Source organism: Mastigoproctus giganteus, chromosome 5 (assembly GCF_048544385.1).
Source record: "Mastigoproctus giganteus isolate SK-2022 chromosome 5, ASM4854438v1, whole genome shotgun sequence".
NCBI classification, from domain to species: Eukaryota; Metazoa; Arthropoda; class Arachnida; order Uropygi; family Thelyphonidae; genus Mastigoproctus; species Mastigoproctus giganteus.
The window spans coordinates 185,236,372-185,260,657 of NC_143579.1; the positions used below are offsets into that span (position 1 = coordinate 185,236,372).

The window sequence follows — 24,286 nt, forward strand, 5'->3', positions numbered from 1 at the left end:
TTCCTAGGGCCTATCACATACAGAAGGATTACCATAATAAATTCGACAGAAAGACAGACAGAATTATGACCACCTTCTTCCAGAACAATTCAGGTACCTACCTGAACTTGGCAATCACATGAGAAAAGAGCAATCAACATACAGCTGCAGCCATGCAAGCTACAGCTACTAGCCCAGTTGGCTCATCCCACATTCCAACTTGTCAAATTAGTACAGTGGCATCCAGTTCTGACATTGTGGCACCCCCTTTCTTCTCAGATGGTTGGCACGTTTACTGCCAGGAGAAGGAGAAGCAGTAGAAGGACATGGCTTCTGGATTATTCTCCAGCCATCAATTAGACTTCTTCCTGGATATGAGATCATTTCATCTTCTGATTCCATTATTTTGCACTTACAGTGGCCATTGTTTTTGACTCATATAAGTATGCACTTCCAAAGTTACAGACAGTTTTCTCAGTTTAATAAAGAAGTTTAAGGTGTTTAAACTGTTTTTGTCACGAAAGACAACACAGATTCCCAAAATGTCTGGTTTTGTGCATTAATTGTTAAATGCCTAATTATTAATATGATATTACAATACAGAGTAGTGTGTTTTTCATTTGATTAGTTGTTCTGCATTCAACACATCCTTCATCTCCTTTACGGCGAATTTAGATTTTTGGATTTTAATAAGAAAAAGCCTCTACTGGGTTAGACAACGAGTATTTAATGATAACATTTCATTTTACTATTTTATATTTAACTTTAATTTGTTTTACAAGAAGCCATAAGCAAAAGACTATGTACCACTACAGTAATTTTGTATTCTACATAAAACAAAAAAAAAAAAAAAAAAAATTCGTTTGTAGAACTACACAGAAAGCATTTGTAAACAGTGAATGAAAAATTGATTTCATCATTGTGAATAATGTATTTTAGAAAAACAAATAATATACCTTGCCTTGTTTCCTCTCATAAATAACCTGTTGTACAATACTATGAAAGAAATCCACTGTTTCATTATTGCTATATGGAACAGGAAGAATCTTCTCAAGGAATGGAAACAGCACTAAATAAATAAAGGGCCAGCAATCAGACGATTGATGTTAACATCTTTATCTTTCTTAATGTATAATAATTAAAAACAGATTAATATCATTGGCATCATTAGAATGTTAATATAATACTAACATGTTTTACTATGTGCAACCTACTTTTAAGTATTACAAAAAGAAACATTTTTATGTCTCTAAGGTTTCCATAATATTACTAAAACGGAGTATTCATAAGTTAAAATAATTCTGTAAAACGATCAAACTTTTAAAATTTTTTACTATGCAGACTGTACATTTATTTAAAATTTATTTTAGTTTAAGCATTAAATGATTATTAATAGTAAATTAATGATCATTTAAGATTTATACTTGCCTTTTCTCAGAAGTATTTAATTTAAGATTTAGTATAAAGTGAGTATAAAGTTGCATATCTCATGCTATTGCCTTACTTTTCTCCCAGAAAAAAACAAAACAAAAATGTCTTGATACACTTTTTTTTTTTTTTTTTAAATTAAAACCCCAAATACAAGAGGTATTAGAACCTACAGTACTTAGTACCATGCATTGGCTGAAGGTTGAGAAGATGAAAGAAGATACTTATTGAAATTAGACTTGAATTTCTGTAGATTGTAATTTTCAGGAAATACATATGAAGGAAGGTTGTGTTCCAGAAAACAGAAGTTGAATGAATAAATGAGGAAGAAGAAAAGTCGGTTCTGTGAGTTTAAAGTTGTACAATAAAAGGATATTGACTGGTTGTGGCATGTGTTCAGATTGTTCTGGAAGAGAGAGAGACTCTGTTAGAGATGAGTCTTTAATTAACCTAACTGCCCTCTTCTGAATGGAATCTAGAAGCCTGAGAGAGGTTTTGGGAGTACCACCCCAGATGTAGGAACAATATTCCATAGTAGGGCGGATTTGCGATGTGTACAGAGTGAACAGATGTTTGGAAGAAACTAATGCTGAAAGTGAAAGAGAAAACCCAGTTTTTTAGATGCAGAGGAAGCAATATTTGTAATGTGCTTATAACAAGAAAGATTAGAAGTCAGGATAATCCCAATAGAGATACAGTCAGTTTTGCTATAATGCGCATTTCAGAAACGTGAATTTGCTCCAACGCAGGAAACAATGCGAGTATAACATGATTTTTGTGTTATACTTGCATTACACCCAGTTAACCCGGCATCGAGCTGAACCAGGCACCAAGCTGAACGTAGTGACCTGCGCAGTAATACATACACCTTTACAAAGCTTAAAAAATGTCAAATGTGTGAGAGCTATATTTCCCATTTACTGAAGTCGTATTGGTTGGGGAGACAATGTTGTCATTTGCTGTATTCACAAGATAACATATGATATTGTAGGCCAATTCATGTTTTCGGGAGCTCGTATTTTTCTGTTCGAACAGAAATTTCATGAGGTAGGATAGAGTGAGCAGAGGAGCACATTTCTGGAGGTGACTACCATAAAAAATAAAAACAATTTGCAGTTCCTGGTTTAATGGGCTTTTCTGTTAGTGTACTCTAATTATAAATGGGTAGTAAATTCAATCTTATTGCATTTTCAATAATACCGATAGCTGGAATTGTTTGGGTTTTTACATTATTATGGTGAAATGTGTTTCCCATTCCATGACATCTTCAATCATATAAAAAGCATAAATAAATTTTCAGAATCTTCTCTTCATTCCTATTTTTTAAGCTTTGTACTTTTTACTCCGTATCTCACTTTTGGAATTTGTGCTTGCCATGTTTATCGTTATTGATTGTTTATCTGTTTTATTGTTTTCAATTTTATTTAAAAAAAAAAAATAAAGTGAACAGAAATATCAATTACTGTATTTCTTCGATTCTAAGACGCACTTTTTCCCCCCATAAACATCTCTAAAAATGGGGTGCGTCTTAGAATCGATGGCGTCTAACAATCGCAGTTTTTTTTGAATTTTTCCGCACTTTGCACACAGCACCACACATTTTGTTTTTACGCAGAAACCCCGCCTCCAAGTTTGACCTTTATTGCATTCTCCAATTCCATTGGAGAATGAAGTGGTGTGGGTGATTTCACGCGCTTTCGAAATGTGAAGCCACAATTATTTCATCATAGTGGAGCTCACTCAGCGAAAACTAGGAAGTTTTGTTTGTATCTTCGAAAGGTTTTTTTTTTTTTTTTTTTTTGTTAGTTGTTGGCGCACCAGCTTCTTGTGACCATATTGCACCTCCCAAAGTTTTTGCATTTTCTACTCTGATCCAAGCCCGAGGCGGGATTCGAACCCGCAACCTTTGAGTTGCCAGGCAGGCACTTTACCCACCCGGCTAGCCTGGTCAGCATCTTTGAAAGTACGTAAGAAGTGGAGTAACTGTATTTCATTCATTTTGATCCCTTATTGCACATTAAAATGTCAAAAAGATTGCACTACGAAGCCGCATTGAAACAAAAAGTTAGTGTATGCATAAAGAACATGGAAATAGAGCTGCAGGCTGACATTCTGGCATTAGTAAAGTAAATGTTTGTCGTTGGAGAAATGATTGCAATTCCATATGTTCGTGCAGAGCAACAAACAAGTGCTTTTCAGGGCCTAAGAAAGGAAGATTTCCACAAGTCGATGAAGCTGTGATACGTTTTCTAACAGAGACACGTGCAAAAGGATTACCCATCATAGACAAGCCATGCAATTGAAAGCCAGAGAAATTGCCAAGTCCCTCGGAATAGAGAAAATAAATCTTTAAAGGCAGTCGCAGCTGGTGAGACAGACTCATATGTCGTAGCAGATTATCGTTAAGGCGCTGAACATCTATCTCTCAAAAAATTCCTGCAGACTTGCAACAGAAGGTGATTAACTTTCAGTGACAGGTATGAAATTAAGGAAAAAAAAGAAACTATGAGTTTAGTCAAATTGAAAATGCTGATGAAACCCCAGTCTTCTTCGATATGCCTCAAAATTACACCATCAATTCTAAAGGCACTAAAGGAATCAAGGTTATAAGCACGGGCTACGAAAAGCAGCGTATCACAACTGATGGTCGAAAGTTGCTACCATATTTAATTTTAAATCGAAAAACCATACTGAAGAATGAAATTTTCCCCAAAGATATTATTGTGCATGCACAAAATAATGGATGGATGTCGGCAGAGCTTACAGAAGACTGGCTAAATGTTGTAGAATAGACATCCTGGAAGTCTTTGTAACCTAACTAGCATGCAAGTACTTGATGCATTTCGTGGACATTTGTCCGAACGGATCAAAAATAAAATTGTGCAAAAACTTGGTTGTGATTTGGTGACTTGGTTGTGATTCCTGGTGGCATGACTAGCCAACTGCAGCCACTCGACGTTTCAGTCAACAAACCATTTAAGGATTACTTGAGAAAGGAATATGAATCCTGGCTGTTGGCTGACAACCTTCCGGAAAAATTAAGAAAGCACCGACCTCAAAATTGGCAGAATGGGTATCAACAGCTTGGAAGCTGATCCCAGAAAGAATAGTCAAGCACTCATTTAAAAAATGTTGCATCACCAACGCTCTCGATGGCTCAAAAGACGATATATTATGGAATAATGAAGATAACAACAGCTCAGAAGAATCTGACCCTGAATGTGAAATAGACTTTGATATTGATTCAGATATCGACGGCTCAGAAGATTCAGAAGGAAGTGATGCAAAATTTTTTAAATGAGTGCTTAATTCTATTATAATAAAAATATTTGTTAGATTTATTTTAGCGTTTTATTTTATTTATTTATTTTTTTTTTCTTAGAATCAAAGCTTTTTTTCTGTTGGTGGTACTGAAATGAAGGTGTTTGTTATTTGGTTTTTAGGAGCATTAGCAACTAAGGCCATATTGCTCCGGGAATATGCGGTGATCATTCCCTGACCTTTCCGCATCCTCCGTATTTGGTGGTGACGGGATCGAACCCCAGTCTAATCAAGAAGCGTGTGTTACGCACTGCTGCTCCTTCCCACCTGGCTATGGAGGCACCAAATTAAGGTGTGTCTTATAATCGATGGCGTCTTACAATCAAAGAAATACGGTAGTATGTATATATTACAGTGCTGTATTTACTGTATTTTTCTGTAATATTTAGTTATTTATTAGAAATTTAAGATGTTTAAACCTGTTAGCAATTTTATTGGGTTTCTAACTTATTTTACTTATTTTACTTCTGGTAAGTGTTTTACTTACCAGATTGAATTTTTTTTTTGAGTCCTCTGCCTATATCCCTATTTTTCCCATAAGCCCTGTTGTTTTTAATGCGCAAAATACAATAATAGAGAGATTTTTAGGAACACATGTGCCGCGTTATAGCAGAACTTTCTGTATATGATCTTGCCTAGAAATCAGAATGTCATCAAAGATAAGTAGGAGTAGAAGAATTGTTTTATGCAAGATATAAGACAGAACTGAGTTTTAGAAGGAACTGAAGTCAACTATGTTATCTGTTCCCCTACTGAAGAATTATCTGGAGATCAGCATTTAAGGAATTGAAAGTGGATATTTGAGAAGTTGAAGCTGTTTGTGCAGGGCAAGGTTTCCCAAACTGGAAGCTGGAATACAATGTGCTATCGTCAGCAAAACTATGGACAGAATTTTTGGTCAATGGAAGGTCATTAATATACAAGAGGGAAAAAAGCGTGGGAAAAAAACTGAGCCTTGGAGAACATTAGCATTAGTGGAAAAGTTACAAGACAGAGAGCCATCTACCATCACCCTCAGTGAATTGCCAGTTTATTATGTACATTAACATAAAGGTGAGTAGCACCTTCATTTCTGAAAACAGTCTCAAGTGATTGGGGCTCAAATTGGGTCACTGGGGTGCTGAAAGCACTCAACAGAAATCCTTCACACATGCAGGCTACATTGCATCCTTAGTTGCTTCATATTAGATGGCTGCAGATCCTTGCTAAAACAGCTTGTTTCTAATTCCACAAATTCTCAATTAGATTGAGATCTGATAACTCAGCAGGAAATGAAGTATGGTCATGTCACTCTCATGCTCCTAGAACTGTTCCCAAACAATCCATACCTGGTGATATGGATCATTTGGATAACCCTGCTTGAAGTAACCATTACTAAGTGAATAAACTGTGGGCACAAAGGGAGGATGTACTGGTTGGTAACAATGTTTAAGCAGACTTTGGCATTCAGATGTTGATCCACCAGTGTCAGTGGACATAACATGTGCTACAAAAAAAACTTCCCATACTATCACACTTCCACCACCAGTTGTAGTGTTGACAGCATGATGGGCCTACTGATTCCTACAGCTGATGACACTATACCCTTGTCCTGCTCTCAGCACGGAACAACTGGAACTGGGATTTATTGGACTAGGTGACCTATTTCTGCACCTCAAATGTCCAACGTTGGTGCTTCCATGCCCACTCTACTTACAGCTCTTTGATTTTAGATGACATGAGTGAAACCCAGCAAGGTCAACTTCTGCTATACTCCATCCATGACAAGGTTCAATGCACTGCATTCTGCTATATTCCTTTGCATACCACTGTTGTACTGAGCTGTAATTTGACTGATTTTGGCTTGCCTTTATATTCTATACAGTTATATTCACCTTCTGCCAGTCTCTCCCTCTCTCACATCAACAAGCTCTCTCTCCAGCCAAGGGACTTTCATTGATCAGATGTTTTCTGTGAGGCAAAGCACATGACATATTTAGCATTAGTAGAGGCATATGATGCAAGAAAGCAAACTTATATAGCAACAACCAAAAAAAGACTCCCCATTTCACCCATCCATTCACTCCAAATGTTTGTCTAGTTCTGCCCTGAACTTATTTAAGTTGTTGACCTCCATTACAACAGATGAAAGTTTGTTCCAAACATCAACCACCCACTGGCTAAAGGCAGATTTCTGTACATCTATTCTACAACTGTTTTTCCTCAGTATTAATCCGTGTCCCCTCAGGTGAGAAATCTGAGCAAGAAGAAGAATTCCATTAGCACTGAGCTTGCTCAAACCATTCTAGACCTTATACACTTCAATTAGATCCCCTCGCACGTACCTAGTCTCCAGATGCTGCAATTTGCAGAACTGACGCCTTTCTTGGTAACAGCAACCCTTTGTTCTACTCACCAATCTCATTGCCTTTTTTTTGTACTCGTTCCAGCAGCTCTACACCCTTCCTAAAATGAGGCCTCCAGACCTGTATCCCATACTCAAGGAGTGGCCTGACCATTGCCTTATACAAGGGGACAATCACCTCCTTATCCCTGATAGCAAAATTACTGTATATCATTCACAAGACATCATCTTTTAAGGGCACAAAAGGTGATATAGTTGTACACGTTGGCACTAATATTAAGATTAATATTAAGAGTAGGAGACCGGCAGAATTACTTAACAAGTACAGGTCACTGTTGGAAAAAAGCCGTGAATTAGGGTTGAATTTGAAAGAGTCTGCAATTCTGCCCAGACATGATAGGAGGGCGTATATGATGAGAGACTTCTAGATCAATTCGGCCCTGGAAAGATTGTGCAAGGCTCAAGGGGTAGAATATTTTTCAGCCTGGTCTGTACTTGTTAACAGGAGAGACTGCTTCTACAGGGATGGGATACACTTAAATAGAAAGGGTGCAAGAATATTTGCTGATGCTATCGAGGCAGTGTTAGTTGGGTCGGAAAACTGCTAGCTTGGGGGGATACAACGACTAATAGATTAACAGTAGCCACTGACAGAGGTGAAAGTGATTCTTGCACTGCTTCTATTGAAATGAGCAGCAGCCTGGAAAACAAGATGCAGGATATTTCAGAGACTGCTGGGAGTCATTGCGGTACAAGTAAACACATGAGTTGTGTTAGGGTAGCTAAGAATAGGAACAGGTGCATGTATATTTGCGTGTACACCAATGCTAGGAGTTTGGTAAATAAATTTGATGAATTTGAGGTATTGCTCAAAACATCAAGGCAGATATTGTTGGGATATCAGAGACGTGGTGTTACACAGATATAAGGAATGCAGAACTGGAATTTGGGGAGTACAATGTGTACAGAAAGGATAGACAGGACAGGAATGGAGGAGGGGTTATGCTAATTAGTTAAGAAACACATAAAATCCAAGGAAGTACAGCCAGTAGACATGGGTGAACAGAGCAGTGTCAAGTCAGTTTGGCATAACATAATACTGGGAAATCAAAATTGAGAGTAGGAGTGTATTATAGGCCTAATGACTCTGATGAGTATAATAAGAAACTGTACAGGGAAATAGAATGGGCCAGTAAATCAGAGAGGCTCATAATGGGGGATTTTAATTTCCCAGATATTGACTGGAATTTGTGGGTTGGTCACTCATACACTAGCAAGGCTTTTGTGGATTTACTGGATGATTGTTTTCTACATCAGCATGTTCAGGAGAGGCAACTAGAGGGAGTAATACTCTTGATCTGATTACCAGTAGTGATTCTTCATGGATTAAGAATCTGCAGATAAAGGAACCACTAGGTGGCAGTGATCATAGTGTGCTGAAGTGGGATTTACTCAAAGAGGTAACTACCATCAGGGGTAAAGGGAAGGGTTTTTGTTTTCGTAAAGGCGACTATGATGTTCTGAGACAGTATTTAAATTCTATACAGTGGGACCAACTGATGATGTTACCAACAGCAAATTCAAAATGGGAAGCATTCAAAGAACTTATCTTGGAAGCTACTAGGCTTTACATACCAATTAAGAAATATTGTTCAAGGTTTAGGCCTAAATGGATGTCAGATGAATTAATGAGACATATGTTGTTGTTGTTATTTGGTTTTTAGGAGCATTAGCAACTAAGGCCATATTGCTCCGGGGATATGCGGTGATCATTCCCTGACCTTTCTGCATCCTCCATATTTGGTGGCTCACGAGCTCGAACCCCGGTCTAATCAAGAAGCGTGTGATACGCACTGCTGCTCCTACCCACCTGGCTATGGAGGTGCCAATGAGACATACAGCAGAAAAGAAAAATGCATGGGATATATATAAATTAATGGGTGACATGGAAGCCTATGATAGATACAAGCTGGTCTGTAACCAAGTCACAAAGGAGATTAGGCAGGCAAAGGCAGATTATGAGAAATCCTTGGAAAAGGATGCAAAGAAAAACAGAAAAGAGTTGTTTACCTATGTAAACTCAAGAAGGAAAGGGATGAATCAGATTGATCCACTGGATATTGATGGTTCAACAGTTGAGGATCCTGCTCAGGTGGCTAACAAACTAAATGAGTATTTTGCATCTACATTCACACATGAGGAGTTGTTCAGGAAGGGGAATGCCAGAGGTGAAATAAACTCTGGCAGTGAGCTAGATGATTTTGTATTAACTGAGAAAGTGGAGGAGAAATTGTTGAGGATAAACATAAAAAAGGCACCTGGGGTGGATGGGATCTATCCAGTTATATTAAAGGAGGCAGCAAAGGAAGTAAGCAAACCCTTAGCCATAATTATGAGAGCTTCTTTGGACTCAGGGGAGGTACCCATAGACTGGAGATGTGCAAATGTGACCCCAATTCACAAAGGAGGATCAAAGGCTGACACAAGTAATTATAGACCTGTGAGTTTAACTTCTGTTCCAGGAAAAGTAATGGAGGCACTGGTTAAAGAAGCACAGCAGGATCATCTAGACAAGACTTCAGTTATAGCTCAGACACAGCATTGTTTTGTTAAGGGAAAGTCTTGCCTGACTAATTTGATTGGATACTATGATGCAGTCACAAAAGAACTGGATGCAGGGAATAACTTTGATATTATATACTTGGATCTTAGAAAGGCTTTTGATACTGTTGCACATGGAAGACTGCTGCACAAATTGGAGCAGTGTGGCACTGGAGGCAAATTGCTGCTACGGATAAAGGGATGGTTGAGGGGGAGAAGACAGAGAGTGGTAATCAACGGACACTGCTCATCTTGGACTAATGTTATTAGTGGAGTCCCTGAGTGTTCAGTGTTGGGTCCATTATTGTTTTCTGTATTTATAAATGATACTGATGATGGTATATCAAGCTTAATGTTCAAGTTTGCAGACGATACAAAGGTTGGCAGGGTTGTTAAGGACACTACTGACACTGTGCTGCTGAAACAGGATCTGGAAAGGTTGAGCAGATGGGCTGAGAGGTGGCAAATGAAGTTTAACATTGACAAATGTAAAGTACTACATATGGGAGACAGCAACCCCAGAGCAATGTATTAACTCTGTGGTACTACACTGACAGTGGTAGAGAATGAAAAGGACCTGGGGTAATTGTGCAAGCAGATATGAAGTTTTCTGAGCAGTGCAGACGGGCTGCAAGAGTGGCTCATGGTATCTTGTCAATGATAATTTTTTTAATCCTTTGTATAAGGCAATGGTCAGGCCACACCTTGAGTACTATATACAGGTCTGGAGGTCTCATTTCAAGAAGGATGTAGAACTGCTGGAAAGAGTACAGAGAAGGGCAACAAGATTAGTGAATGGAACAAAGGGTTGCTCTTACGAAGAAAGGCTTAAGTTTTGCAAATTACAGTGTCTGGAGACTAGACACCGGTGAGGTGATCTGATAGAGGTGTATAAAGCCTTGAATGGTTTGAGCATGCTCAATGCTGATGGGATTCTTCCTCTTGCTGAGAATAATCACCTGAGAGGGCATAAATTCAGATTGAGTAAAGACAGATGTAGGATAGGTGTCCGGAAATTTGCCTTTAGCCAGCGGGTAGTTGGTTGGTGGAACAGACTTCCATCCCTTGTTGTGGAAGTTGATAGCCTAAATAAATTTACGGCTCAGCTGGACAGGTATTTCAAATGAATGGAGGGGTAAAATGGAAGTGGTTTTTTTTTTTTTTTTTTTGGCTGATGCTGCATAAGCTTGCTTTCTTGCATCATATGCCTCAACTAATGCTAATGCTAAATTCTAATGAGCTACTCTTACAGCCTGTCTGCACTGCAGACAGGTATATGCCTCATAAATCATTTTAATATACAGAATGTTGTGTACATAAATGTTCAGCTTCCTTCACCATTGTGCAAGGCACATATAAATAGTTTTACAGCAAAAATTAGTTACTTTCAGGTGTAATAAGTGCTCATTATTGGGTAATATTTTAGGCATCATTCTTAGGCAGATCGCATATAGTCAGCATTTCTTGACTGTCCAGTTCTAAATAAATCAATATGATATTGCATTGGTCACTTTTGTAAAATAGGAGCTTCAATGAATAGAAACATAGTAAATGAATGAATTTATGGTTCACAGAAGGAGGAAGTCATGTTAAAAATCTTTTCCTAAATGTTTGTTGGCATGCCATGGAAAAATTACAAAAAATTATCAAAAACCATTATAGGTTGCACAATTTTTCAATCATCCTAAGATGTAACAGGTTGTGACTGCATATAATTATGAAATAAATTTAAGCAATAACTAAATTAATGGCAATTAACTATGTTAATTACATTGAAAACTCAAAATAATTTAATTAGAGATTTGTTTATGATATATAAGATCACATATTGACTGTTTATTTTACTGACTGCAATTTTAATAAAATTAAATTACTATGATCTAGAAAATACAAACATCCTAGAGACTCCTTACAACTCTGCTATGTAGTTCTCTAGAACCTTATTTTATTACATCTTATTTATCTTTTCTTATTTTATATAGAACCTTGGTAGAAATTTATAGCTTTATAGTAGAAATTTATGGAACATGGCAAGGAAATTTAAATATGATAAACTGGGATATAAATAATAAAATAAGGTTCTAGAGAGCTATAACAATCATTACCATTTTAGCTGAGAAACAAGTAAAAGTGTACCTACAGAAAATGATGTAAATCCAAGGTACTTTCCTAGTAAAAAGTTTTTGTGCATGTGCTACCAATGGATTATCATGATCATTGTGCGAGTCGATCTTCATTCCAAATGAAGTCCTAGCTATAGTGTCCATTGTAAATGCTCCAAATAACCTGCAAGTTTGCAAAAGTATATGTATTAGGAAAACACATTTTGTAGTTTTAATCTTTTCATATGATAAAAATTGAAATCAGAATAAAACCCTCTGAAACAAAAATTTTTTAGCCATAACTTTAAAAATTTCCACTCACCTTGGGTAACAACATAAGGAATTCGAAAAGTTTTGAGATCTCATGACAAAAGAATGTCTAATCATTCTTTATTAGAAGAATAGGAATGAATTTTAAAAGAATCTAAAATTCCTGTTTCAGATGGAATGTCTTTATGTCTTAAGATAAATATTTTTCTTTTTCTCATATTCTCAACTGTAATTCAACTGACTTTCATTTCCCTAATAACAAAGTACCCTTCCTGTTCATCATCTGGTTACACAAAGTGAATTGAAAATAAGTTATAATTAAAAAAATATGAATATTCATATACTGCTAACACACGCACACGAACAAATTTAAAATGAAAAAGGATGGTTGTAGAATGGATGTGTAGAAATTTTTCAGTTAGAGTGATTGTTGGAATACTCATTTGCCTGATGTTGTGAGTAGCACTTTTTCTTTAATGGCTGATGCTATATAAGCCTGCTTCCTTGCATCATTTTGCCAATAATAGTAATACATAGACACAGAGAAATTCAGAACTGCATGATTAATTCTATAAGTGGACTCCTAACAACAAAAGAAATTGAAAATGTTCTTCAGAGATTTCTCTAAAACAATATGATTTTCAAGAAAAATGTTAGTTTTGTGATATTACTTTGTATATTGTACAAAAAGATAAAGCTTAAATTATTACTCTGGAATACAGTAAGTGATGTAAAACACACACATGACACACAACTGACATGAATTTAGAAAGTAAAATTTATTAAAAAAAGCATGAAATACCTGTTGATTTGCAGAAGAATACCATTTCCTGATTTTTTTTTTTTTTTTGTGGAAAGGTAACACAATTTAGTCTGAGGTAAAGGTAATTTTTGCTGAAACTGCACTATGTAATAATGCAATTATTATTCACAATAAATGTTCAATGCAAGTACTGCTTGCAGCACCTTGTGCAAGTTATACAAGTGAAGCTTGTACACAACTCCAAAATGTGAGACATATTTCTAACAGCATCAACAGTATACAGAACATGCTTTAAAAGTTGCTGATGAATTAAAGTTACTTTTGTGGCAAACACCAAACTTTTGACATAACCCAAGGGGATCCAGATCTGATGGTGTGGAAGGCAATTTCACTAGGGCATCATGACCCATCTGACATCCCAGGTAATGGTTATTCAGTAAGAAACATCACATTGATCAGGTGCACCATTGTGCATTAAGTATCTGTATTAGCATGTATTCAAAGTAACAAATGCACATCTAAAACATAGAGGAGTAAGCCAAAATATTTATTGTCACTGAAGTCTGGTAATGTGCAGAATGGCAATCATCTGCGACTATTTCTGCCAAAATTCTGACAGTATCTGATATGCACTATATGCAAATTGTGCTGCATTCACATATGGTGGTGGGTTGTGGATGTTGTGTAACCCATTTCTTGTAAAGCAGGCCTCATCCAACCAGAGAACCTTGTTAAGGAACATATATTTCCTCTGCACACTTCTGTAATAGCTGCATACAGTAGACCCTTCGTGGGTAAAGTCCATGGGCAGCAGTGCATGAACTTTGAATATGACTGTGCTGCATCTCATGTTCCTGTAAAGCCCTCAACACAAAATATGGTTAGGTTCCCACACATGATGCCACTGTTCCTGTACCTGGATTGTGGTTAACAGTTAACTATTTCTTCCATCAAGTCCAAAATTGTATACAGCTTGTTGTATGCTAGTATTCATGCATTATGGCTGGCTGCAGTCAACCAATTTAATATAGTCTTTGATTAACTGAAAGAATTATATATCAATTAGGTTAATGCTGATTTGGATATTTTTAAGGATAATGCTTGGTGGCTGTAGTACCATTCCATATGCATTCACCTAACACAAGATGCATATCAGGTAGCTCAACATATCAGTACTTCATAATAAGTTTAGAGAAAACCATCATGCCCTTGTATGATGGCAAGTCTTTTATTATAAGCAAATATAATGATGAATCAACACAACTTGATTTATCATAACTATAAAGAGTGCATATAAAAAAAAAAAGTTGCAATGAATTTAATCACTGAGCCTTAATTACAACTGTTTCATTAATTCATCCAGCCTGATTTTTTTTCTTGTTTTATATTAAATGGGATGAATTAAGGTAACGACACCAAATAAGTGTGATTTTATTTCCAAATTTTCATAAACTTTTGCCACTACTTCCAATGTTGCAGTCCACTGTGAATAATAAAAATAATTGGATTATTGTACAAATTTTTCTGAGATCTGCAACACCTTCCTACAGACTGAATACAGAAAATGATATCACATAAATCAACAAGCATTTCATATTTTTAATAAATTTTATTTTCAAATTTATGCCATGCAAGTTGTGTGTTATTTACCATATTCCAATGTAATCATATTGGCTACACATCCCTTTCTTTGATATCAAAAGGGATATCACAAGGCTTTGAAATTTTTTTTTTTTTTTTAAAGCACAGTTGAGAAAAAACTCCTACGATCACTAATTTTCAATTTCTCTTGTTATCAGGAATCCACTGTAGAATTCACAATAAAGAATGCATATAAGAAAAAAAGTTGCAATGAATGTGTGCACATAAGAAAAAAAATGTTGCAATGAATTTAATCACCAAGCCTTAATTACAACTGTTGCATTAATTCATCCAGTCTGTTTTTTTTTTTTTTTTTGTTTTATATTAAATGGGGTGAATTAAGGTAATAAGTGTGATATTCTTTCCAAATTTGGATAAACTTTTACCAGTGCTTCCAATGTTGTATTCCACTGTGAATAATAATTGGATTATTGTACAAATTTTCCTGAGACCTGCAACATCTTCCTACATACTAAATGTGGGAAATGGTATCACACAAAACAACAGGCATTTCATGTTTTTAATACATTTTATTTTCTGAAGTTATGCCATGAAAACTGTGTGTTATTTACCGTATTCCAGTGTAATCATATTGGCTACACATCCTTTTCTCTGATACAAAAAGGGACATCACAGAACTTTTGAAAAAAAAAATTTTTCAAATCATATAGTTGCAAGAAAAAACTAAGATCACTCATTTTCAATTTCTCTTGTTATCAGGTATCCACTGTAGAATTTAAAACATGCAATTCTGAATCATTCTGTATACACATGTGTGCATGCACACGCAGACTTTAAAATTAGTGAATTTACTTAAATTTATTAATTTAACTCGAATTAATCAGTAGCAACTGAAGACCTGAATGATATTTTAGATTTTTCTCATGGTCAAAAAAAAATATACTACAAAGAAAAATAAATATTTTCTATATGAACATAACAAATTTTATTTATTATATTTTTAGATATTGTTGGTCTCTGAGATTAGAACTGAAATTACATTTACAAACAGAAACAGACATTAAAATGATCTGGATATCCATCACCATCTGTAGATACGAAGGCAGTCTGAGAATTTAGAAGAAAGCAAACATCATCATAAGGAGAAGTGACAATAAGCATAACACAATAAGTGTTGAAGTTTCCAAATTGTCATTATTAACACGTTCACTGTGTCAACATGTATAAGCATTCAATCGTAACCCAAGTGCTATGCAATAATGCATATGAGCATTACAGCACAGCACCCAATGCATGCAGGTAGTCATTCTTAAGTGGTCGATACATGGGTGCTGTTGTTGTTGTTGGTTTTTAGGAGCATTAGCAACTAAGGCCATATTGCTCTGGGATATGCGGTGGTCATTCCCTGACCTTTCCGCATCCTCCATATTTGGTGGTGACGGGCTCGAACCCCGGTCTAATCAAGAAGCGTGTGCTATGCACTGCTGCTCCTTCCCACCTGGCTACGGAGGCGCCCCATGGGTGCTGTAAAAGTGAAGACACATTCAATGAACTGCTTGATTCTGTTGGCACAATTGAACACTGGGCTATTAGCATCAATGATTCATTTTTGCTTATAGCTTAGTACACGTTTTAATTTGTTTTTTGTTTGTGTTGAGGTTAGTTTATGTACATAGAATAAACTTTCAATAAAATTTTGAGTTTTGTTATGATTTACAGTGCTCAGCTTAAAGTGTTTGCTTTTGGTTATGAATTCTAGACTTTTAATTTTCAATCATTATTTATGAATTTTCAAAAATGCTGTTATTTCTCAGAATTCCGAAAATTATGGCACATTGAATGGGCTCTCCAAAACATAGGTGATAGTGAACATGTTAAGCAGATTTTTTTTTTTTTTTTTTTTTGTATAATCTTTTTAATAAAATCAAATTGAAGTCCAGTAATCACAAAACATTGCATTCCCACCCTCCCATATCACCAGGATTATCAAAAAGAGCTAATAAAAAACAATTTTGAGTTATTTTATATTTTGTAGAGTATGAATTCTAACCATTAATGTCAAAATCACATCTCTGACCCATGAACTCTCTACCACCACAAAGCATCAAGGGTTACAGTCACAGAACATAACAAAGGATTAAAAACAACTGTGTGGAAACCAATGCAATTTGAATTTCAATCTGTAAGTGGCTGTGGTTTTAATAAAAAAAAAAAAAAAGAAAAAAAAAAAGAAAGAAAGAAAGGAAAAAAAAGGGGGGACGAATGCTATATTATGGCTGGATCTCCCACAGAATAACCCACATTTAGTTTTTGCAGAAAATTTATTGAAAAGGAAAAACTTAACCAAAGTATTAATAGATATACTGATTACATGAACATTACTATTACACATAACTACTTCATCCATTGGCGCCTCCATAGCCAGGTGGACAGGAGCAGCAGTGCGTAGCACACGCTTCTTGATTAGACCGGGGTTCGAGCCCGTGATCACCAAATACGGAGGATGTGGAAAGGTCAGGGAATGATCACCGCATATCCCCGGAGCAATATGGCCTCAGTTGCTAATGCTCCTAAAAACCAAAATAACAAACAACAACAAACTTCATCCATTGCAATGGTTTTATGCTATAAGGAATGAAGAGTATCAATTTACTGCCAGTAAATATGTCTGTTTTTCAAAACTACTTTTTCTTTCCCTTTGATTCCAAAGTAGTAACAGTTTGAAGGAGCAATATCCAGGCCCCACCTCCTGCAGTTTTATGAATCCTTCTCTGACATGTGGCCTCCCTTATACTACATATCTTCAGGTATGTGTGATGAGGGGCTACCATTATGATGTTGGAGCAGGAATTTCCTATGACTCTTTTTGCAGTTTTACTTTCTTTAATGCTTATTCTGTTAGAAAAAGACCTTCAAGTTCCTTGTTTGTTATTATTATTTTTCTTATTTCAGCATAATTCCATTAAAATGACTTGTCTGCAATGCCATTATCATTTGACACTATTTTTTATGGATAATTGTGTTCATTAATAATAATAGCATAAAAAAAGGATGATGTCGCACATAAGACTGCTGTACAAATTGAAGTAGTGTGGTATTAAGGACAAGTTATCTTCTTCCACTTACATTGGGTGGAAGAAGATAGAGTGGTTATCAATTGACACTGCTCTTCGTGGACTAATGCTATTAGTGGAGTCCCACAGGGTTCAGTGTTAGGTTTGTTATTTTTTTTTTGTATCTATTAATGATATTAATGAAGGTATATGAGGCTTAATGTCTAAGTTTGAAGATGATACAAAGGTTGGCAATGTGGTAAATGACAGTAATGAAGGTGTGACACTGCAACAGGATCTAGAAAAATGAAGATGAACTGAGAAATGGTAATTGAAGTTAACATTGACAAATATGTCTGCGTATGGGTGGTAGTAGTAGTAGTAGTAGTAATCCCAGAGTAATGCCAACCGGGTGGTACTACTCTCAATAGTGGAAAATTGAGAGTTCTGGGGGTAATTGTGCAATCAGATATGAAGTTATCTGAGCTGCCAGGACAGCTCATGGGGTTTTGTCAATGATATACAGGAACTTTGCTAGCAGGAATAAGGAGATGATTATCTATTGTGTAAGGCAATGGTCAGGCCACATCTTGAGTACTGTAAGGCCTCATTTCAGGAAGGATGTTGAACTGCTGGAATGGGTACAGAGAAGGGCATCAAGGTTGTTGAAAGGAACAAAAGGGTAGTCTTACCAATAGAGGTGCAAGTTCTGCAAATTGTATTGTCTAGAGACTAGGCAGCTACAAGGTGATCTGATTGAGGCATTTAAAGCTTTGAATGGCTTGAGAAAACTCAATGTTAATGGGATTCTCCCCTCTTCCTCAGATGAGGGAGAATAAATTCAAACTGAAGAAGGATAGTTGCAGAATAGATGGGGAGGAGTTTGCCTTCAAACAATGTGTGATTGATTGCTGGAACAAGCAACTATCCGTTGTTGTGAAAATGGATAGTTTTAATAAATTTAAGGAAGAACTAGATAATGTATTGGAGGGGACGGTTAGATGAAACTGAATTTTTTTTTGCTGATGCTGTATAAGCTTGCTTTATTTCATAATTTGCCACTACCAATACTACTTTACTACTAATAAAATACTTTAATTTGACTGTCCACTACTTTGAGAAAGTCATCAATACAAATGAAACTGTCATAATGTTTCTGGAAATCCACATAAACCATTAAAAACAGTCATATTGGTAGGAGTACAGATACAGCACTTTCTTTCAAAGAGTAATGACACTAAAACGCATACGAAATGCACGAAACAACAGCTAAATAACTAACACACATGTTAAAGTTCAAGAACAAATCGGGATGTTACTTAATCACTTCCACTGCACATGCATAAACTGCAATAAAGCAAAAAAAAAAAAAAAAAGTGAAACATGAACTGAAGTGCTGATTACAATAAACATTTTTTTTATATACATCTGTATATATCTGATTGGTAAAAATGATAAACATAATGAATGATAATATTATCATTATGATGGATAATAATATTATAATCCCTCACAATAAGTGGTGTGCACTGTACATTCAAATATGTCAAACTTCTTTTCAACTATTTTGATTATAACATACAATTCTGATTATATTACATCTGAAGTATACCTAGTATTCTATTCTAGTGTCATTACTTTTCCATATATGTTTCATGTTTGTTCAAATGTGGAGTGGAAATGAGTTATGCAAGATGTTGATTACACATTTACCAAATGAGAAATGTACATATACTTTTCTGTGAATTTAATGTCAGCAGTCATGTGAAAAATTGTGTGTGTGTGTGTGTGTGTGTGTGTGTGTGTGTGTGTGTGTGTGTGTGTGTGTGTGCATGGTGACTTTGACCACATATGAGCATCTGAGAAATCAGCAAAAAATAAATAAAAATTGTTCACTTTTCAGATACTAACTTTATTTTCGATCTTTTATTAACACAACTGTAAAAAATCCATTTTCTTATATTAAGAACATATATTTTTAATTAGTTTTTGAAATTGAAACTCCCATTAGACCTGTTGGCAAGTGAAATGCAAACTGAAAAACTTTCACACTTCAATGAACATTTGCAATTAATTGCCAATAACAGGAATGCCTGCTGCATGAAATATTAAGTATGAGTGTTAACAGTTTGATTACAGATGGTACTTCAATGCCACAAAGCAATACCAATTGGCAGAAAGCATGGGTTGGTAACAACAGTTCGCTATCAATAATTATACATGACAGATGCTATTCAACACATGCATATGATTAGGTTTAACTTAATTCTTGAATTTTAAGTGGAAAAATCAAAGAAAATATTTTCAAAATAGCTATCAGAAGTTTCAGCTATCTGGACAAAGTAGATGATGAGCATAATTTTCTGAAATACTATCTAGAGTCTCACTGAACCCTGTGTGCTAGTTTATGGTTAAAGGTAATTTAGTTGCAACTCAATGGCTTCATGTGAAAAAAAAATCAATATCTTTGTCGCCATTTCTGACTGGAAAAGAAAATTAAGAGAAATAGTTTCATTTCAACTTCACAATTTGGATGCTGAAAGACCACATTATCATTGCACTGTAGCAATAGAAGAAAACATCTTCCATTAAGTTTAAGCATGTGCTAAATTCAGAGGATAGTGGCTTAGTTTCATGGCTATCAGATTTATGGTGAGAAATACTGCCAATTATTGGGTAATTTATATACTGTGTTGCCTAAAAAAATGACTACGACTTTTAAGGGTTCCATACTGCTTTTTCAATTGAGTGTAATGTGGCTTCAAATACACTGACTGTCCTGCATAAATTTTCTAACTTTTTGAATAATGAAAATGTCCCCTTTGATTTTCTCCTTCGCTTACTCTTAGGAATTTATTTAAATATAAAAATTCATCAGTGGCCTCATTCATGGCTTATGAAGTTTTTCATTGTGTAATGATTCATTTGCTTGGCTGTTTCATCCACACAATACGAGGCAATACTTTACATTGGCTTGCATTCCAGGAGTGCTATTACTTTCAGAAAACTGCAAATATTCCTCAAACTACTTGTCTATATCATGGTCAATATTTTTTAAAAGCACTTGCATATTTTGACTAAGATTATTTCTAGGTCAATATTCCCACACTCATAATAAAATGAAAGGAGATTATTAAAACACTTCTGAGATATTATAAACAACATTAAACAATAGACTATTTCTGCAGCATGCATACAAGAGAAACTAAACAAATATCAAGACTATGAGACCAAAATGATAAAATAAAATTTATTTTTATTCTTATATTATATTAACCATTTGCTACAAGCTTGATGTTTTGTGAGCTAAATCAATTTTTAAATTTTTTTTTCATAGCAATCACAAAAGTACTTTAATAAACATAAAAGGTGGGTGGTGGAACATTTAAACAAACAAGGCATAAAAATACAAAGAAATCACCAAACTTTACACTAAGGAGAAAATCTGCATTATCACAGTTTTGAAGAGGAAAGGGAGCATGGGGGTGGAACCATGCCTATAGTTATATTCAAGAAGAAAAAAAAAAAATGTGTAAAGTTAAAAATAATTACCTCTTACAATCAACTGCTCTTCCTTTCTTGGCAGCGTCCAAGAGATTGTTCAAAAGAGTCGCAGCACATTCGGTCATAACAGGCATCATCTAAAATTGAAATATACAGGGTGTCTCAAAAATACATGGCATAACTTCAGGAATGAGTTCCTCGTATGTAGACAATAACAATATTTTATATCAATATAGTTCCGGAAATGCTTGGTTCCAGAGTTATTAACTGGAATGTCTTATCTCCCGCAGGTGATTTCCTTCAGGTACTGACAGAATCTGGTGGTTTTCCATTCCGACCATGTACTCAAATCAGGAGCAAGCGGATATGCACTTTATGTATGGTCTGGCAGATGGCAATGCTCTGGAGGCTGGTCGTTTGTACCATGAAAGGTTCCCAGAACAAAGATGTCCAGCCAGGAAAACCTTTGCAAGGTATCCATCCTTTTCCTGTCCCATGTAAAGGTCCCATGTTCACAAAGGTATCCACCTTTGTGAACATGGGACCTTTACACCTTGTGCTGTTGACAAAGGATGACCAAGATCTACGACTCCTGAAGTAGAGGGGTGGACCAACTGCCTGGCCTCCGTGCCCCTGATTTAAACCCACTAGATTTCTTCTTGTGGGCCATTTAAAGTCATTGGTGTATTTGACTCTGGTAGCTGATGTGGAAATGCTCCGCAATTGAATTGTGGCAGGTTGTGAGACAATGCGAAACATGCCAGGAATTTGGCATCATCTTCGCGAGTCCATGAGACGTCGATGTGAGGCCTGTATTCAGGCAGAAGGTGGACATTTTGAACAATTACTATAAGGTGATGTGAACAGTTAAGTGTCATAGACAGAACTTCAAAACTCGGAAACCAAGCAGTTCCGGAACTATGCTGATATAAAATATTTTTATTGTCTACATATGAGGAACTCATTCTTGAAGTTATGCCGTGTATTTTTGAGACACCCTGTATATTTAACATAATATGTACTTATCATGCATTCACCAAATGCATTTTAAAAATTTATAAGAATATCGAAAAAAGAAAAAAAAAATTTTATTCAGTTAATGAACATTTTTTATAATAAAAATATTTCATATATTTACTGGAAAAAGATAGTAAAACAATTCAGTTATATTTCAATTTATCTGATATGTATGAGAGGAAGATAAATCAAATAAGAGCAACCAGTTAAAGTAGAATTAAAGAACAAAGTTATTTTGGTAGATCTCAGAAAATTCAAGCTATTTAATGTGCAGCAACTACTACTTTATAAATACCGCGGACCCATGCTTTATGATATTAATCCATTCCAGACACCATTTTAAAAATATCATAATGTGAACCATCGCAACCTGAACCCAATATAACACATTGCTTTTTGATAATTCGTTACAAGACCTCAGAAGCTGAAATTTTTGCTATATAACTAAGCTATTTATCTCTTGTTCTTTTACATGAATGCCCACAATGAACATGAATGAACGCACGCAACATTGTACGTACACGAATTCAATACAGTACATTTATGTCAAATAAGCACAACCCAAAAAAAAAAAAAAATCACTTCAACTAAAGGATGCAAAAACAAAATATATGAAAAACACGTTTAAAAACACTGCTACTTGACTGAGAGGAAGGACCACACGGTCCGATCAGAGAAAATCATAAGTCCATCGTAAAGTGAAATAAGTAGGCACCAGTTAACATGATCACTGGTTAGCAGAGTCAGCAGCTTTATAGAATCAAATTTCAAATCATTAAAATGCACTACATTTTCATTGTTATCATATGTTCAGTTATAAAAATCAATTTTGAATGCCTTGGTGATATTTTTCTAAAGCACATTTCTGGAGGTCACTACCATAAAACAATAAAAAAAATTTGCAGTTTCCAGTTTATTGGGCTTTTCTGTTAGTGCAATCTATTATAAATGATAGTAAACTCAATCTTATTGCATTTGTGATAATAAAAATTTCTGGAATTCTGTGGATTTTTATGTTATTATGGTGAAATGTGTTTCCCCTTCCATGAAATCTTCAATCATATAAAAAACATAAATAAATTTTCAGAATCTTCTCTTCATTCCTATTTTTGAAGCTTTGTAAACTTGTGACTCCATATCTTACTTTCGAGTATCGTATTAGTTGCAATTTGTGCATGTCATGTTCTTTGTTATTGATTGCTTATCTTTTTGTTTAAATTTTACAACCCCCCAAAAAATGTCAGTGAACAGCAATATCAATTAGTATGTAGATACTAATCAACATGTCACAGTAATTGTATCAACATGTCACAGGGTATCGTGCCTCACACGGAAATAGCCAATGGCAATTTACGGATGAGTCACGATTTAATCCGTTGCGGAACCTGTGGAATGTTTTCCAAGGTCGACCTGGTGACTAATCACAGCTCACCTGGGGATTCTTTTCTTTGTGATCGATGTAAGGAGTGCACCGATCTTAAATTACAATTTGGTGCACTGATGGAACAATTTGAGTCCCTGAAAAAATGGGTGCTTGCCCTCGAGAATAATGCATCTGGGAGCTCATCAGGGACAAGACTCCAGCAATCTACCAAGTGATGCACACCCGATTCAGACCTCAAAACAGAAAAACCAAGTGCAAACTACTCTGGTTAAAAAGGACATTGTTTTATTAGGAGACTCCATTGTCAGGGAAATGGGGAATATTTTTTGTAATAAGGATAGGTGGAGTAGAACCAGGGTATGTCTGCTGGGAGCAACTATTAATGTCACCAACAGATTGTCAGATTTTAAGGGGGGTAAAGAGAATATTATTATTCATGTGGGGACTAATGATATTAAACGTACACGATCTGACAATTTGTTGGAAAAATATAGGACCATGCTGAGAAAATTCCGCGAGCTAGGCCACAATGTCTATGTGTGCAATTCTGCCTAGACACGATAGGAGGGATTATATGTTAAAAGCCTTGTGGATTAACCCAAGACTTGCAAAGATGTTCAAGCCATGATAAAACTGAGATAAAAGGACATTTCTGACCCTTGCTAAATCACAGAATTCTCCACTGGATTTACTTATTAGCAACCAATACAGCTGCAATACAGTCTCCACTTCTGGGAAATACTTTGTCATATTTGATTTAATAATAACTTGGTATATCCAAGCAGATCTGTTTTCATCTTTTCTCTTTATATCAGAAAGTGAAATGAAGTCAGCAAAATTATAGAAATTCTTTAATAAAATCGATTGGAAAACTGTCGGATACTTGGGACTTATACATTTGATACTTTTATCAAATCT

The 24,286-nt window shown here is 35.6% G+C and overlaps 1 protein-coding gene across 3 annotated transcripts in view; it reads right to left on the minus strand.

Annotated features, from left to right (window-relative positions):
* Positions 1–24,286, minus strand: part of LOC150085924 (cytochrome P450 3A24-like) — a 120,168-nt gene that overhangs the window by 53,933 nt on the left and 41,949 nt on the right. For all 3 annotated transcript variants that reach the window (XM_090373584.1, XM_090373583.1, XM_090373582.1), the window contains exons 6-8: positions 21,016–21,104; positions 11,814–11,959; positions 936–1,048 (exon numbers count right to left, since the gene is read on the minus strand). In XM_090373584.1, coding sequence (XP_090229710.1) covers positions 936–1,048; positions 11,814–11,959; positions 21,016–21,104 — 348 coding nt within the window. The remainder of the gene's footprint in view (positions 1–935; positions 1,049–11,813; positions 11,960–21,015; positions 21,105–24,286) is intronic.